The sequence below is a fragment of the Chamaea fasciata genome, unplaced genomic scaffold, assembly GCF_029207755.1.
Source record: "Chamaea fasciata isolate MVZ Bird 193981 ecotype frontalis unplaced genomic scaffold, bChaFas1.0.hap1 SCAF_10, whole genome shotgun sequence".
NCBI lineage: Eukaryota > Metazoa > Chordata > Aves > Passeriformes > Sylviidae > Chamaea > Chamaea fasciata.
In genome coordinates this window covers 5,863,552-5,882,787 of record NW_027094095.1, presented here as the reverse complement: position 1 = coordinate 5,882,787, position 19,236 = coordinate 5,863,552, and the positions used below count along the sequence as shown (strand labels likewise).

The window sequence follows — 19,236 nt, the reverse complement described above, 5'->3', positions numbered from 1 at the left end:
ACAGGCACCTGAGAACCTGAGTTTACCTAATTATCAGCCAAACCTGATTCTGGTCCAGAACTACATTTTGCTTCACTAGCCTGAGGAGATATTAGCCTTCTTAACTAGGCTCTGGATATGATGATCTGATCCATTACCTAAACTGACCTCACAGAAGACTCCACTGGAAGAGAGGGAGGATATTAAATATACTGTCACAATTGCTAAAATCCAAGCTTCAGATAAGAAGGCCTAAACCAAAGGTAGGGTGGATTATGTGCTCAGGGAAACAAGCACAGGAAAGCATGTGATGATACACAGGTATCCAAGGTGGAAAAGAAGCAACATACATCTACAGTCTCACTTTTTGTCATCTTCTTGAGATTTAAATGGCTAATAAGAGCCTTGCCCAAATATTCAGAGCTCTACTCTTAAAAACTCATGTAATGTTTAGATGCTCAGACACTATGAAAAAATGCCTTTGAGAAGAAAGCCCACACTGCACTCATTGGTTACAGATTTTCCTGCACAACATGACAATCTTCACCAGTTTATATGGAAGCACAATACCCAAATAAACTGGAACAGTTAATCTATGCACCAGTCTGAACAGGAAGCCATCACAGAGGATGGCATTCCAAAGAGCAATTCGTTTGAGCTACCAGAAAAAACTGCAGCTTTGGAAACTGCTGAGGTCAGAAAGCATTAAACTCTTAAGGGACACAGCAACAGATAGCAGCAAGAGCAATTTGGCATTCTGAGAAAAAGATGAATGTTGGAGTTGCCTATCTGTTCCTGAATTTCAAGGCTCATTTCAATTTAAATTTGAATTTCATCGCATTGACTAAATGACTTCTATGCTAGTTGTAAGACAAAATGTTCAGGAAAAGAATATTTAAGCAAACAATTAGCACACTCATTTCTGCTAATGATAGATTTATCCTTTTCTCTAGAGAATCAAATGGGGCTTTTCAAGTTCATTTTATTCATTCACTTGTTACTGAAGTGTGATGACCTCAGGGATAAAGTTAGGAAACTCCCTGTAGGTCTCTATATTGTTACTCGCTATTCATTGCAAATGCCTTATCCAAGACAAGTCAGATACTGCTTTTTCTGTGCAAGTAAAAAAGTTCTATAAGCTCTTAAACTCTCAAGGCTTATGTGAAAATTGCACATGCAACACATCCTGCACACTGATGAGAGGTTTCATGTCCCTTTGCAATTTCCTAGGAAGCACTGGCAGCAAGGCAGGAAGATGCTGCCTGGCAGATCCGGCAGCATCTCTGATATGCCAGAACACAAAAATCAGCTTAACTACAAAGACCTTAAGTTTAAACAACACAGTATAGCTACAATTCTTCTCATTGTCAGTCCTGAGCAGAAGTAAAATGTGATCTACCTACCAGAGCCAGAAAGATTGTCTTCACCAGGACAGCAGAAGGCTTGGTTTGATATCTCACCTTTACTTACATCCCAGGGTCCATGAAGAGGGATAACACGTAAGTCAAACCTTCAAGGACATGTCCTCACCTAAAGAATCCCACTAAGCTCAGTGTTTCCACTACAATAGGTACCTTTGGACAGATTTATGATCACAGACATACTAACTAAAAATACAGACTCCTCCAAACAACCCTTAACTGATTGAAGCGCTGGAAATGCTTTCCAATAAAAAACAAACGAAGCCTTTGCAGTGAATTCTGCAATCAGTTTGAATTAAAGGTGACAAATGTGCACTCCCAAAACACAGACTTTGACCCCTAATTCTCTTGCCAACAGCCTCAGAGATCACGGACTAGAGGAAGATTATTAATTACCCACAAAATGAAAAGAAACACTGCAGGTAAAGTCCTATCCAAGTAATGGGCAAGCCCTGAACTGCTGCATGCCACTTTGCTTTCATCAAGGTTGAATTCTGAGCACTCACTGCTGTGAAGTTTTTTCACAGGTTTGAAAGAAATGCCTAATCTTTGCCTGTGCCTTTAAACACTGAGCTCAATTCATACGCTGAAGGTAATCTTGTAGCTCAAGCCCAAGGAAGCTGCCTAACTCCACCCAAAACATGTCATATATTCACACAAATAGATCCTTTCTGAGTCACTGCAGGCTTTCAACAGAACACACTACTCAGCCATGAGAATCTATTAAAGTAAGACCTTGCTCTCAGCTGGAAAACATTAATCGCTTCCAAAGAGGCACGCTACCTTCTCGGTCATTAATATCCCATCATTCCTCTGAGCTGAGTGACAAGCCAGGCAAGTCACCCAGATCTGAGACAGCGTGCAAGGCTAAGTCTACAGGGAGATGTTTGGAAAAGAGAAATCACTGCTCCAGTTACTGCAGCAGGAAAATCAATATTTCACTGGCAAGGATAGTCTCCAAAGTGGCCCCACTTAGACACCAGGTGTATTAGCAAAATGGAACGATGATGATAAAAAAGCCACTTTTGACCCTGAACTGTAAGTGCATCAGGGTGATGCAGAGACCTTCAGGGGTGGGTAAATAGCTGCAAATGAAAACAAAGCTGTTGACACAACAACAGGAGCCCTTCATAATGCTGACACTGATCCACAGTATTAAATTAGTTTTGTGACCATTCAATGAGCAAAGAAAGGTAGCACCATTCAAAACCAGAATACACCACCATTGTGTAATGCTAAAGATGGTGCACAGGAAACATCTTTAAACAGCTTGGAAACGGTGCTGGGGAAGGGCAAAATCCCCTTCGAAGGAAAAGCAGAAAGTGGGGAAGGGAATAAGGAAGAGAGAACCAGTAAGAGAGGAGAACCTCAGCATTAAGAGCAGACCTCATGTTCACTGAGGGTTTGCCCCTTGTTAGTCAATACTGGCATTTATACAGGCTGCCAAAAGCCTGTCTGGCACTCGACTGGTGCTCAGTGGATCACAGAATAACCTAGTCCAGAAAAAAGGCAATTCAGTTTTGGCCATGCAATTGGTAGTGTGAAGGAAGAGATGGAAAAGCAAAATCTGGGATGTTTAGGAGGGAATATGGCATCTCCAATGCACGTAGTCTCAAACTCTGTTGCTCTAAGTAGTAAGATCAGCATCAACCAGCACCACCCCAGTTCTTCCTTGCCGTGGTCACTTCACCTGAACTGACACTATCAAGAGTTTGTGACAACATAGCAAAGCTGTTTTAGAGACCAATAAAAGCTAAAATTAATGCAGCAGAACCTCAAGCTCTGACCATGTTGCAGCTGTTCGGCTGCTATCCTACCCCCTGTCCATATGTATTTCTCTGCTGCTTGCACTTATTTTGCGAAGCTCCAGGAGAGGAGACAGTCTCTGTCCTGCATCTCTGCAGCCCTGAGAAACCTTCTCTCAGCCCTCAATCCAACCTGCTAGATTTGTGGGTCCTACAGGGAAAAAATACAGTGTTAGAGGAGATGATGCATCTGATGTCACAGAAACTTCAGATTTCTGAATTCTTACAAAATCTCTGCATAATATATGGGAAATAAAGTGGTAACTGCTGACACTAATACAGCATGCTGGGAATAAAACATTCTTACTATCAATAGCTACACTGAGCTCACTGGAGTTAGCAGACAGTCTGATCTCACCCAGACTGCACGACTTGGACATTCCAGCTGTAAAGTGCATGATGCATTTCCAGCCTTTAGTTTTCTTTTTAAAGTAGGGAAACAGCACTGCTAGAAAATATATGGGTTAAGGACATCAGTGCTATTGCTGAGGCAGAACAATAATGACTTCAGCCATGATTTATATAGCTAATTTCAGGCTAAAACCCTATCTGTTTTCAAAAAGAGGAAAAGACCACAGAATGAGCTGATTTTGTATTTGGCAGCGATTACAGCTTATACTGGACAATGTTTCAACTCAGTAAGCATGCAAATAGAATATTTTATTAAAGAAACAGACAAAAGGGGTGTTTTCTTTTTTATGTGCCCTCTCCACTGCAACTGATTTTATCAGGCTGCAGCTAGACATACGAGCTTTCCTCTCACCTGAAGTGCATGATTTTAAGTGAATTGCTTCTCAAAACAATATCCATTTCTCTCTTCTATAGGCTGTTTCTGGTTTATTGCTCATTTGTTCTGTCTTAAGCTACCCCAAATAATTTTCTTGGTCATCTAAAAGCCTCAGAGGGAAGAGTCCAGAAAAGAAACATCCATATCATCCATATTAGATGCTAATCCTGGGATTTGCTTTTATAGTGGCATCTAAAGCTTGGTCTCCTATAGCATCTGAAGCCAACTCGGTGCTCTCTACTAAAGAAGAGCACTCCATATGGAGATACAGAGTCTAACAACACTTTTGAAGAGTTTTTTAAGGCTAGGCTTAAATCAAAACATCAATGATACAGTTTAACGCCTGGCCAGAGAGTTATGAGCCCGGTGTAAATGTATCAGTTTTTGAGGGTATCTTGCAACTTCTTAGGGCGGCTTAATAATAGCGAGACAACTTCTCTCCACCTTGCTTTGTAAAATAAAAGGTTTCAATAACGATAAAAATAACAAACATTATAGAACAAAAGAAAATGTAAGTCAAACACAGTGCAGAGAACACTCTTACACTGGCTAAGGCAGTCCAAAAAAGCACTTGAGCTCCTTTGTGCAGTCTTTTCAGTACCGGATGGCCTAGGTGGGCTATTTGGCACTTTGCCCAATGAAATCAGCAACAGGCTTTGAGGTACATTTCTAAAGCCTAATCAGTGCTCCTGTGCTGGCATTGGGCTAATTTCAATGAGAAAGCTATAGAAAATTCTAGTTTAACTCCCATACTTGTTTAGAGGTAAACTGAAACTCCTTTCCTTATATAGAATCATTTACTTGGGTGTGGGAGTGCATTACTACGCATCACAGCAAATCCCCTGACAGAACCCCTCCATTGCACTCACTGTGCCACAGGGTTCACAGCCTGACTTTGCCTCAAAATCCATCCCTAACGTCCTTCAATTCCCTCCTTTTATTTGGCCATGCAGCATGTAAACTGGGTGCAGGTGGAACTGGTTTTATTAAACCCAGATTTCTGGTTAAAGATTCCCTACAGAGCCCTGAAGCCTTTAGATGAGAAGCAAAGTCAGGCTGTGAACCGTGTGCTGCCTCAGCTCATGTAATTCATGCCATGTGTTGGTAGGTCTCTAAGGGACTTTGGCATCTTCCTTAAAATTCTTTGTAAAAGGGAGTTTCAAAACTGGAGAAGGCAGAAAGGCACCTCTCCACCCTTCACCTGTGCACAATGTAGCATCATGGGCTGTGTGGGCCAACAGCCAAAATACCACCAACAAGTGACAAGAAATGTGAGATGGGGACACGGTGGAAAGGACCTTAAGATGGTCATCCTGTTTCTGTGGTGAAGGCAAGGGAGGAACCAGCACAGAGATGCCGATCTAGCTGAAGCATTTCATTAGGAAAACCCACTTCAAGGAGGCATTCTGAACAGATGGATGAAAGGGGGCAAGATGCATTTGTCAAAGGCAGAGAGGAGCTTTCCTTAGCAAGGTGCAAAAGAATGTGACCTTATGAAAAGATGCTCCAGCTTTATGGATAGTTAAGAGAAAACCTTAAAAGAAAATAAAAATGTTAACCCTGAAAAAATTTATACTTCCAGTCAAAATTACATTGCTCAAAGAAGTTATGCTGGCTTTCAGCTATTCTGCACACAGAAAAAGGGAGCTGAAATATGTATGTAATTTATTAATAGTATAGCAAATCAATTTACTTCCTTTTACATCTCAAATATTAAGTACCAATACTTCCTCCCTAACCATTTTATGAATTGCTTACTTTATCAAGTCTTAAACCATAGATATATACACAAAAATACAGACACATATATAGCATTAAGCTCCATCAAATCAGTACATAAAAAAGAGAGCATATATAGAAACAGCACTTCTGTTTAAATATATACGAGACAATACGAGACTGTGTGAGGCACGAAATACTTGGAAATCTTCACTCTTCTATCCTTGAATAAATCACTGAATAAGTAATTGAAACAGTTTTCAAAATGTGAAAATCCTCTTAGCATGTGAGCAAGCCAAGGCAGGGCTAAGACAGCTTTCTAAAACTGCTCACTACACTGGTCACTGAATTAATGTTCAGTGTTGTGGACTGCTCATTTTTATTCCTACTGAGGGCAAACAGGAGTGGTCAAGCCAGTGTGCCCAGTTCCCTGCTTTTTTTTTTTTAGTACTACTTAAGGAAGTCAGCTTTGACTCTTAAATTTTATAGCCTATGTGACAACTCACGCTATTTGAAAGTTATGTTCTTTTTTCCACAAACTAAATGAAATTATTAAGCAAGACTAGCTGAAGCTGATGGAGAAGAAAAACCTTTGTCTCCATCATAACACATTAAACTTGACTGTTTTACTATATGGAGTATGAAAGGAGACATTAACCCATTTCTTTGCTCTGATTATGTTTTAGGAGTTGAGAAATAATGTCTTCCAAGATTCCAGTATGTCTTTTAATATGCCGTTTTTCCCACATGTGTTTATGGCTGAAAGTTCAATTAGAATTCCGCTGTGGGAAGCAATTTCCATCAGTTCAATTACCCTACGTAATTGTTTCAGCAACCATAATATCAATCAAATATCCATTTTAATTTTTATTTAGAGATTCAATTACCAAACATCAAGCAGATGTAAACATTTCTTTCAGTATAAATACCATTTCACCCCTCAGCATCCTTTAAATCATAGAAACACACATGCAGTCCTTTAAAACCTCCACAAAACTTTTAGGGCTTTCTAATGGTTCTTCCACAACACACCTGCTGAAGACAAACACAGTATGTTGGACCTGGGCGTGGGGATAGAGACACTCCCACCTGCTCCTACCCCACATGGCCTCCAGCTCCACAAGCCTTCCTCAATTTACCTGTGTCTTATCCCCTCTTTGCCTTTCCTTGGTGGCAAGGATTCCCAGTTAGCTATTTATCAAGAAGAATTGTTTCATGGTGGTTTTACAGGTATATTCCAATCAGTGGCTGATCCATTTGGAGCTTGTGCTCTCATCTTTCCCTAGAGACCTTCCCAGATAGTCCCCCTCATTCAAATGCTGCTGGTAGGTATTGTCATTCCACTATCTTTACATGTAATTCACTAAACTTCAGAGAGATGCCTGTCGAGCAAGTCAATATTTTACACTCCAGCTTGAATCCATTTTTGGATTCAAAATGCAAGTTTATTTTTTGCTTCCTACGAGTTACACCCAAAGTAGAACCAGCCTGGAAATGAGAACACCTGAATGAAATGGCAAGCCAGTTGTTGCAAGAACAATCAACACATCTCCTAGAGTCCAGAGAGAACAAATGTTGTCAGAACAACTAGTTACAAGTGCATTAAAACTCCCCAAGGAGAAAGAAAATGCGGAGTAGGTTAAACATTTATAGGCAACTCTGAGTTTTAGTTACTGCATGCATAGAACAATACAGCCTCCTCCCAAAGAGACACCTGGCTCTGCTCTCACATCTTTGTGTTATCACCAAGAACCATTTAATCTAAGTGAATAAAAGGCTCATTGTGCCTTCCCCACTGACTATTCCAAAAAAATAAAAACCTTAACAGCCGTCTTTGCCCAGCCTAGGAAAACATAAGCCCACCCACAGGGATTGTAGTTGGAGCTACGGGAACATGCACAGCCACAGCTTTACAGCACGCTTCAGGTAAAACCAGTTAAAACCCCCAGTATGGCTTTGTAGTATTTATAGAACAATATTATAAATCAGAAAGAGCAGCTCTCATCATGTTAACACATTGAGACTCCCACAGCTGAGCTCTGCCTGGTTGCCTTAGTGATCCCAATAAACACACAGGGCCAGTTCCTTTCCTGCCTTCTCTCTGATAGAGACACCCAAATGAGAAAGTCAGGCTGGAGGATGACACTGACACATCGCTGTGACACTTGAGAAAGTTTTACTCAGAGACATTTGAACTGTAGAGACACTTCAGTCATAGGCACAGCAGCCAACCTCACATCTTTGAGGGGAGTAAGGAATAAAGGAAGAAAGAAACAATATCCCTTTGCCCCAAGTTCCTTTTACCTACCTGCACACCCAAAAGCTAGGTGATACCTAGAAGATGGGCTGAATTTGACACAACACACGTTAGCCTTGGCCTCAATGCTTGCAACTGAGTTGTCCAAGTTGGTAGACCACAGTTTCACTAGAGAAAGGGAAAGAGAGACATGAATAAACAAAAAACAACAAAAACATGAACTTCACCTGAAAGGCCTAAAACCTAGTTATTTCATGAGTAAGATTCTAGAAAGCCTCAGTTGCTAAGATGTTAGTAAGTGTAAAGGGTCAGTTCTCACTGGTGGTTGGTAAGTTTGAGAATATTCTCAAGTCCACATTGTAAATAAATACCCTGCTCACCTCTATACAAACAGGAGATGCCAAAAGTGCCGATCCCACACATCTGAGACCAGCAGAGCAGGCGACTAACCACGTGCTATATTCTCAGTGCTTAAGGTTACTGCAGTGCAGATTCATACAACCAAGGACAGGGAGGCTTGCATCCTTTTTTTGCCCCTTGTCCCTGTGCTGGGATGCAAGAACTCCATGCTCCACAGCAAAACTGCTTTGCACAGAATAAATACACCAAACTGTATGCACAGTGAGAGAGAACAACTTGTTTTATTCTTGAGAAGCTGGCACAGACAGGAGGGAAATCAGTATGCTGGCTTCCTATGATGCAATAATCCCTTGGTACAAAAACTTTACTGTTCTATGGGAGTACCACATGAACAATGATTAAACTACATGCTAGAAGGAGCTCTTCCCCCAAGCACTCCAGTGCTTTAGAGAATGACCAACAATAAACACCAGGGCTTTTCAAAATACAGCCTTCCCCACCTGCCAGAAACACTTCAAGCACCATTTAACCTCAAGATGAAGAGTGCCAGGTGCTCCTCACATAGTTAATCTTATTATTAAAAGCTAAACAACACACTGGCTTTGGCCCAGATAAAGGAGCAGCAGATTGGCATCAAGCCCCATTGATGCCTAGAAGGCAGAAAAGACTTAAACATTCTCCCCTCTTTTCTTGAGGAGTGGATCAAGCTGTGCTTGAGTATCACAATCTGGAGCTGGAAGCAGAGCAAGCTGGAAGCAATGTTGAACATGCAGTTGCTAAATGAAGGGTTAATCCCCTCAAGAGTTCCCCTGAGCTGCATGGGCTTCTCCAGATCTGTGGCCAACAGGTCCTCCAGTCTTCTTACTGAAACATCACTTGTGAGGTGAAGTGAGCCAAAATGGCAAAACAACAGCAATCTTGCGACCCACTGTGATCAATACATGAGATCAACAGTCTTACGGTGTGTCCCCCACCCTCTGAGGGCTCCTCTGTGTCACCTCTTGGTCAGCATCTCCCAGGGGCTTTGAGGGGAAAGCAAGGTTTTCATGTGGATTATCTAAGGCTATTTTAGAAGACGACAAAGGAAAAGGAGGAATACTGGCAGGTTGGTTCTAGTGCACTTTTTAGTAGTATGGCAAGCAATGAAAGCAACAAGATCGGGCTGCTTCTGACCATACAAGGATGGAGGAAACAGCACTGCTCAGAGCACACCAAGGAATCATTGTAAATACAGCACTGTGTGGGTATCTGGCAGCTGCCTGGAACCATCAGAAAGCAGCACACACAGACACCAGCAGAAATACAAACCCCAGTGGCATACTCTGTTTGCTCAGAAGTATTTTGTAAAATTCAATGAAAACAGCACCCAGCCTGAGGTTGGTTTTTAAAAATAAATCCATTGTCATTGATCAGAGCTATTATATTCACCTTAAACACCTGGCTACACTTGTAAATGCAACAAAAACTTTGCAAGCGTGGCTTAAGAAACTCTCTTCTCCCAGGCAAGACTGGATGATAAAGCTTCTCCACCATGTTCTGCACTTGTGGGCTGAGCAAAACAGGAACAGGGAAGAATTTTGCAAAACGAAAATATTTACATTTTGCTTAAATGCACAGACACCAAGAGATGAGCAGTCTAAGTTCTGGTGGCAGTAAAGGCCATCAGGTTTATGAATGAGATAAGCAAATAAAACACGTTCATGAGAGGACAGTGTCAGCAGACATCACTTCAACTTGAGGAGTGTGGGGTGGGTACATGATCTCAAGTTCAGAGGAATACTCTGCTGAAATCTACTATTAAAACAACACAGGGTTTTTTTGAAGCTTTCCACTCAGGTATTTAAAGCTGCATCCAAAGCAGCCAAGTCTCTCCTTGACCCCCCCCCCCCCAAACAAACAAACAAATGGCCATCTGGTCCCAGCTTTGTAGCAAAAGCTAATTGAGGACTCAATTTCAGCTTGGCTCCTTTTTTCTTTCAAGCTTGCAGGTCATAAGCTGAGCCATTTAATCTGGTGAAGAGACAACCCATGTGCTCAAAGTCATCATAATATTCGTTACAACTGACAGGCACAGATTAGAGCCTGCAATTTCTGTGATCTAACTGCTGTGAGATACGCTGGGCTCCAATTATATCTTAGTCAGTACCATAAAAAGGATAGATGGGACATATAACAACACATAATGAAACATGTCAAGTTTCACCTAGAACTGCCCATTATTTTTTAAAAAGAACTGACAGGTTAATAAAGCATAATTCATAAGGGTAGAGTTTATTTGCTGTAGCTTTCATCGTTTTTGCTGAGGTCGAGGCAGTAATTATACAACACAGATGTCTTGGTAACATCTAGGATCGTGTTGATGAGACAAGCAACCATCTGAGATTGACTATTTCTGAAACACATGTTCTCAAAGCATATTTTCTCTCATTTTGCAACTGCTGAGAGACATCTTTATGTGGCCAAATACCTACCCCTCACCAAAGTATTAAAAAGACACCTCCAGAATAGTTTTCTTCAGTTTAAAATGTTGAGGTCTTTTCAAGATTTTTTTTTTTTTGTTGGAGCTTTTCACCAAATGTGTAAGTTTATAAATTAATTCTTCATGCATCAGTTCTGTGTCTAAACACTGACTAAAAGAGGCAGGAGCCTGTACTACAATAGCTGAAGGTGTTGATGTTCACAGTTGGTACACAGAGTAAGGATGCTTCATCCAGCCTGTCACTTGTGAATTCTTATCTGCTCATGTGACGAAGAGCCTGCTGCTACTCTGGAAAAGCTCTAAGCCAGGAATAGAACCTCGCTACCAGAAAATTCATTTGCAGACATTAGCAGAATCTCTAAGAAAGGAGAAAGCTGCTGAATTGTCCTGCTAGGCAAAATTTTGGATCCACTGCCTTATGCAGTGGGTTCACGAAGGTGGTGTGAACTGATGACCATCAGCAGGCAGTGACTGCAGGATACTCCTTGCATAAGACACAGACTTGATTGTCAGTGATGTAACTATCAACAGCATCTTGACCTTTTCAAGGCACTCCCACCAAATGAATCCAACAACCCCACAGATCTCCAGAAAATTACTGAAATTTTTAGCCAGAAAAATGACCAAACTGAAGGTTCAACTTGATATTTTGAGAGCAATAAATACCTACACCTCAAGTCAACAGAAGCTGAGCGAATGAAGTATCAATGAAAACAAAGTCCCAGACAATCCTGAGGAAGCTGGAGGAACAGACTCTGAGCTGCAGTTCTCAGGCCATTCCCCCTCTGTAGAAGGCTTTTTTTTTCAATGAAGCCAACTCTGCATACCTGTGTTGCCCTGCTGAATTAAGGGGCACTATTAAAAAAAAAAAACAACAAAAAAACAAAACAAAACAAAACAAAACAAAACAGCTGCAGGACTAGTACCGGAGTCTCGTTTACTAATGCAACACGGAAATTACTTTCATGTAATGAGACAGATGCTTGCATTCCTCCCTGCCACAAGACAATGAAAAGTAACTATTGCTACAAACTCAGAGCTCTCAAGTGCTCCTGTGCTATCCTACCTCTCAGTTTTGAGCCAGGAATAATGAAGGAACTACAGATGTAAAACCAGGACTCTTTCTTCAGTTGAATTTATCAGTGCTCTATCTTCTTGAGCTTCAGAGAGCTTCAAAAACAAAGCCAGAAGAGAGAAACATCTGACCACCCCAAAAAAGGTGTCTATCCCAGTGAAGACAAATTCTACCCGCAGAGCGTCACAAAATATTTCACTCTCCCTCATCTGCCAACTTTACCCTGGCCATAAAACTACACCCCTAATGCAGAACAGGTAGCTGTAAGTCATGAGCTAAGTGTATCAGCTCCAGGCCTGTCCTGGTACTTTGATGGCATCATTTCGCCTTCGAAAAATTCATCTTCTCCAAGGGCAGAAATTCACCCTTTCCTACTTACATGAGTATCACAGCTCCTGCCATTATGAAGTGCATAAAAGAATTTAAATTAGGACTGTGCCTACTCCCCTAGCTGCTTGTAGAACAAGTAAACACCAATTTTGCTCACTGCTGTCTAGTTAGAGTATACCTTTGGGTTCCTATAGACATACACAAGTACCTCTGCCCCTTGAAAAGGAGAGGGCAGAACAACTGTAGATAAAAATGAAGGGTTTGTACACACAGTAGTTACTCTAAGTACAATAATGCTTTTATGCTGTCATTATCTGCCATGAAAGCAGGAAGATCTTCCACAGATAGGCATATTCTGGATTATCTTCATCTAACAAGACAGAAACTGCAGGAACCTGGGGCCCAAGGATGCTGCTTCTAATTACAGGAGAATAATTTTCTGCCTAATAGCACTCTGTTAGCATCCCCTTTGCAGTCTGTCCCCTCTCTGAGGCAGAGAGAGCTGAAAAGCACTAGATTTTTCATTTATAAGCACCTTCCCCAACACATGCCTGCTTTCAGACTTAGCTTCTGACTTGAAAAGACGGAGGAGAGACAGGCAGATACACAAGCAAGCAGAAAGAACTGGCAAAGCTGTCCCTTTTTTTTGCTGGCTTGTCCTGATCACTTGACAGGGAAATGTGATACTTGTGCTTTGTGGGGAAGAATGATGATATTAGGTCTGGAAAGCCCAGTGTGGCCTCAAAGAAGCAGAGAAATAAAAGAGGACAGGAAGAGTAGATAAAAGATCTTTCCTGCCAGACACTCTGCCTGGTCAGACATATATTAATGTGTATTAAAACTGACCAGAACTCAATCAGTCACAAACATAAGCAGAAGGACAAAGTTTTAAGTTAGGCAGGTTTGAATTATGACACTTATCATGAGTGTTACTGTTGCCTGACATTTAATCCTTTCATTGTATCACCCAAATGGAAGATGGACACTACAACATTAATGAGGACATTTTGATGCTGTTGCTGTGTACCTCAAAAACTTGTAAAATGCTTGCTGAGACTCCATTTGTCTCTAAAGGGCTCTTTATACATGCAAACCACACGCAAGTCATGGTAAAAATGAAGGATAAAATGTTCCAGCCCAGTTTTATCCACCAAAACCCCACGACACCTTCAAAAGACCTTGGTGAATTGAAATGCAGCTTATGTGGATCTGCAGGCTTTACTACAATAATTTCTAAGTAAACAGGACACTTTTAGAGACAATTACTGAAGAAGTGAACTGTTAAACTGAAGACAGAAGCTCTGCTTGCAGCTGGGTTTTGCAAAACTGGACACCTCGTTACCATGCTAATAAATGCAGATCTACCTGGCAGATCAGCTTTTTATATGCATGGCCAGAGCTGGGAGCACTGATGAAGAGGCTGTTAACTTACAAGGTGAATATACACTCCTGCTGCATTTAAGTACATAGAAAACACACCTGTCTCCCACCAGAAAAGGAAGGGGCAATATAGTGAAAACATTTTAAACTCACCTTAAATATAAAATAATCATTGAAGTTTTGTAAATGGAATTACCAGCTTTGGGAACGGTAGTGACAGGACAAGGGGAGTGGCTTCATACTGCCAGAAGGCAGGGTGAGATGGGATACTGAGAAGTAATTCTCACCCTGTGAGGGTGAAGAGGCCCTGGCACAGGGTGCCCAGAGAAGCTGTGGCTGCCCCTGGATCCTTGGAAGTGTCCAAGGGCAGGCTGGAGGGGGCTTGGAACAGCCTGGGATTGTGGAAGGTGTCCCTGCCCATGGCAAGGGCTGGAAAAAAAAAGAACTTTAAAGTGCCTCCCAACCCAAACAATTCTATGATTCCGTGATTGCCAGATGCAACTGAGGAACATTAAATTCTTTTGGAACAGCATTTAAAAGCATTTTGGAAGGGGGGGGAGCAGCTTACAAAGTATAGCACTTACGAAAAAATAATTTATCGTTTCAAAGTAAATCATGAAGAGCTCTGTCCAGAGCTCTATCAGCCCACCTGGGAGAAGTGATCCCCACTGATTAGGAAAGGAACTTTTAAGCTCTTGCTGTTAAATTACCCTGATTTGATACTGTAAACATACTACAGATAAAACTCTCATTCATTAGGGATGAAGAATACTACATCTCGCTCAGTGCTACACTTTTCTTTAGGAGCTTCCTCTATCTTCTTAGAAGAGGAACATTTTTTTACCACCATGTGGTAAAGGGCTTGGCCGAAGGACTCTCCAAAAGGGCTTTGTCAAATGGACCCTGGAGTGTGGAAGGCTGAGAGCTGCTCCCAGCACTCCTGCTCAGTCCACCATCCAGCTTCTTAAAGCTCCAAGAAACAGAGTCTTTAACATGCAAAGCTATAGGTAAAAAAGCAGCAGGCATTTTTTAACTGCTGTTTTACTGACAGCCTCGTTTTTGAAATATAAATACATGCTGTTCTTTTGAAAGGCCCTGAGGCTTTAACTCAACAAGTTTAACTAATGTTAAAACACATTTTGGTTTGTTTGGAGTTCAGGAGAATGTTAGCTGAGAGTACATTACACAAAAAAATGTGAAGCAAGAGATCTTAATCCAAATAAAGCCTCTCCTTCTCTAAGATCCAAATGGTTCCGTAATATCTTTTCACATTACCAGAAATTACAATACTGAAGGCAGCTGAGGAATCAGCTACTTGAAATAGCACATTTTTGTTCTTTCCGTGGAATACACAGAACCTAAGTCTTCTGCACAGAGACTGAAATAAAATAGTACCTTTGGCATCATCAGAGCCTGAGGCCAAAAGCTTAGGGTCCATCAAGTTAAAGTCAACACTCCAGCACCTTTTCTCATGCTCCTGTTGAGAGAAACAAGAACAATAGTGAGTTGTAATATGATAAAACAGTAAAGGAAAACACACAGGGTTTGGGATAAATTGTTAGCAGGGACCTGGAGAGAAAAGTTTACTATGTTGAGCAGTTTTTTAAAAAATATCTTGTCTCCCAGTCAGACCAAACCCATCAATATGCTAGACATGCCAGGAAAGTAGAAAACCCTAAAATGGCTTTTTTAAAAACTAAAACTGATTTCATTTTTACTTGGAAAGAAAAATATTTCAGGATATACACATTAAAAACCTGATTTAGCAGCATGATTTGACTGGCTGTGGTTCCACCATTTGCTGCTACTTATCCTAGATTGTAGCTGTATCTTTCAATATTAATAAGCAACTTTTAAGTATCTCCCAATACTGACAAGATGCCCATTTCAAATACCTCCTCTCTGTAAGTCCAGGAAATCCTCACCTTCCTGTTGAGCTATTAAGTAAATCTCCTGGTGTTTGTTTTACCACTCAAACAAATATTATTAAACAACTGCACACTCTTCCTCAAAACACAGAAGAGCTGTAATTGCTATGCTGGCACATCCCACATGGAAGCAGAACATTTCACTGAATAAAATCTGAAATTCAGTCAAACCCTTTGTTTAAAGCCTTCACACAGGCTTACAAGACAAAAAGCTCATGAGGATGAAGTCACTAAAGGGTTTCAGTACATGCAAAGCAGATGCCAATGCCTCTATGCAAATCCAAATAAAAAATTCAAGTAATCTGATAGGCAGCAAAATGAGTTTGTTTTAACATAAGCAACAGCTGGTTGTCTCTAGGTTCATTATTCAGCCTCATAAACAAGTGCAAAATGTATTTGAGAGGAAAATAGAGTAGATTTATTCTGTCCAGTATAATTTCTCTGTCATTGAGACATGCAAAGGTTTAGTGAAAACAAGCATTATAAAATGGCTAAAAAACAATGAGAAAGTAAACAGAGGCCTAAGTAGGAACTAAAACTTACGTTGAACTGTCAAGGAGTCTGTAGTTCATACATTATCACTGACCAGTTCCAATGGACTGTGTTACCTATGCAACAACCTGCAGCACTTTCAGCCTCTTCTCAAATGCAACAGCCCTCTTCCAGCCCCCTTGTTCTGATCAGGAGCTTCTCAGAAGCCATGAGATAGAAAGGTTTGAGTTTCACACGACACAAAACGCCAGAAACTTCTCCTGACAGAGCTCTCACAGTAGAGCTGAGCACACCGTGTGGGGAAGGAACTCCCTTGTTCTGCCTTGTACTCTCCTCTCCCAGCCTCACCACGCAAGTCTGCATTTTGCACTTCTGCTTCACGGGCGCCTGCGCTGGCAACCACTGCAGAGTTTTACAAAAGGCTTTTCACAAAGACTGAAGTGGAACAGGTATGGAGAGACAGAGGCTTCTCAAGAAAGGTGAGACAGCTTCCAGGAACTCATTTCTCCCCGTGCAGATTCCCTGCCCGAAAGGAGCAGCAAAAAAACATCAACTGCCTCATAACTGTGACAAGAAGACAGAGCTGCCTCCCTTGGAGGACTACAGCTCAATAAAGCTGTGTGCATGAGATGCATTTACCAAACAGGAGGAACATCCATTTCATCCTGTGGAACAGAAAAGCCTTTTGCTGGACTAGAGGCAGAGCCTCAGACGCAATGCTGCTCTCCCAGCACAGTGCACGCAACAGGAAATGTTGCTCACTGGTTGTGCGTTACCTGGTAGACCTTGGATCTCTGTCCCGTGAATCCATCCCAAAGGATGACGGTGCCTTCATAGTCACTGCTGGCTAGCAGGTTCTTGTGGTAACTACTCCAGCTGATACAGCTTAAAAAGAGCAAGCCTGGGTCAGTCTTACAGGAAATCATCATGTACAACATAAAAATCACTCTTGCAATACATCAGACAATAAGTATCCTTGCAAAACACACACAGCACCCTGATCAAGTCACCCCACTGAAACATGCAGCTTAGGGGAAAAAAACCAAAATCTATCAGCAATAGAACAAACTTTATTTCAAAAACTAAAAGCAAAACTTTATTGGCTGAAGAGACATCTCCCCCTTGATATGAAGTGCTAGGGTCTAGAATTTTTTTAAAAATGCATTTATCTCAAACACTGATTTTTTTGCTATTTGAATACCACACAAATTCTCAGAGTTTAAGCTTTGACTCCTTAACCTCTTAGCAACAGATGCTACTGTTTTTATTACCATAAATTATTATACCATAAAGATAACTACTTACCTAACAGTAGCTGTACATGTAAAATGCATAGATGCATGGACAGTAAACCAACCTCTCCTGCAGCACACATCTCATGCTCTATATATGTGCCTATGTGCACATGAAAGTTTGACTTCTGAGAAACTACTTCCAGCTTTCTGTAAATGCTAAAAACCCCTTCCTATCCAGGAGGAAACAGCAGTTTGTTTGCTATGAGTATTTTAGCAAATGTTTCTGATCAAGAACTGGAAAATATATCACAGAGGTTTTTATTTCAAGCTGAATTGAGGGGCTGTGCAAAACTAAAGTATGATTCCACTGGCAAACACTAACCATCAGCAGCGAAAACAGGAGCAGCAACACTGCCAAGTTGCACTTGTAGCATTCTGGCACTATGCCTTCACTCTGACTCCCAAAAAATGTGACAGAGGTAAGAAAATTTGTAATACTTGTTCACCAATTTTTGGACCATCTGGCAAAGAAGCACACCAGTTGGTATCAACTGTGATGTATGCAGCAGAAGCTGAACTGACAGATCGCATTCATGCCGGTCCTCGAGCAGCTCTGACACAGATAACTAGATCACAGTAGCCTTGGGGTCAAGTTTTAACCAACAATATAAACCAAAGGTCCACAATTCTGTAACTTCTTAGTACTGCTTTGATTAGTGCAGATACACATTGAAATATGACGCAGATACACGGATACTGATTTCGGAGTATTATACCTTGCTAAATTCTTGGTTCCACTATACACTTGCATCCTGTTTTCCTTAATAATCTAAACACAGAAGAGGAAAAATACTTTTCCTTTCTCATGCTAGTTAAACATTTATTGTTCCACTTGTTAAGCAACAGCAAGCAGCACTGGCATTCTGCTCCTGACTACGGTGAAACTTGACAGCATTCCTTGGTTTTAAAACTTTACATTCAGAAACTTAAAATTTTATTTACCCTATATAAGTCACTGTTTTTAACCACCAGCTGCTAAGAGGATGGTTGCAGTGATAGAGCTCACACAATGATTTCCCTGGCTTCAGCTCTTCCATGGTATGTGATTAATGAGAACATGTTAAATATGCCTAACCCTTGTAGGCATGAGAGCTGACCACAAACAAGCTATCATTATTTCAGTTCTACTTCCATTAGGTACCCATACAGAAAAGCAGGTCTTGACAGCCTATATTTACTAGAAGCCTTATTCTGAGAAGCTTAAAGTGATTCCCTGAGTTCCCAATGAAGTTGTCAGGCACTGCCCATCAGGACCATGAGGGGAAGGTTGCAGCAGCCCAGAGATAACCAGATCTGACATCTGGAGTCATGTTTCCAGGTGAGCAGTCCCTGAGGGAAGCAAAAGCAGTTCAGAGGCCTTGAGCTACACCACACTGAGCTGTGGGCTGGGAGCAGTCTCCTGCCAATGGAGGTGGATACCACACCACAGGACACCTTTATCAGTTCAAACCTGTTCCCCTGACCAGATTATCTCAAGTCAGGGCTTCAAGGAACTTAAGGAAAAAAAGGAAATGACCTGTAAGTGAAGCCATCACGTACAAGCAGAGAGAATACAATCTAGAGCCATCTTTTAGAAGGCAGTCTCCTATCTGGATGGCTTTGAGAGGACATCAGACAATGTCAGCAAGTGAAGAAGGTCCTAGAAGAAGGCTAATGTGCTGTGACACTTTGGGTAGTTAGAGGATGAATCACATAACCACATCTTGTCCAAAAAAAAAAATCACCCCAGACAATAAAAATTAAGAGTTACTGAGTAGGTAGAAAGATGTAAAGGACAGGAGTTTAACAGTTCTGTTTGAGATGTGACAGATTTAAAACACTTCACTGATGGTACAGATGGAGAAAAACAGAGTTTCTGTGCCCAAAAGCATGTTCATTAGATCGGGCACAGCAAAGATACCACTGCAGCCTGACGGTGTTAACAAGGGG

General features: G+C 41.3%; 1 protein-coding gene across 4 annotated transcripts in view; it reads right to left on the bottom strand.

The window, feature by feature from the left end:
- COP1 (COP1 E3 ubiquitin ligase) overlaps positions 1-19,236 on the bottom strand; it is a 123,957-nt gene that overhangs the window by 46,252 nt on the left and 58,469 nt on the right. For all 4 annotated transcript variants that reach the window (XM_066192167.1, XM_066192164.1, XM_066192165.1 and 1 more), the window contains exons 13-15: positions 16,789-16,897; positions 14,988-15,069; positions 8,020-8,136 (exon numbers count right to left, since the gene is read on the bottom strand). In XM_066192167.1, coding sequence (XP_066048264.1) covers positions 8,020-8,136; positions 14,988-15,069; positions 16,789-16,897 — 308 coding nt within the window. The remainder of the gene's footprint in view (positions 1-8,019; positions 8,137-14,987; positions 15,070-16,788; positions 16,898-19,236) is intronic.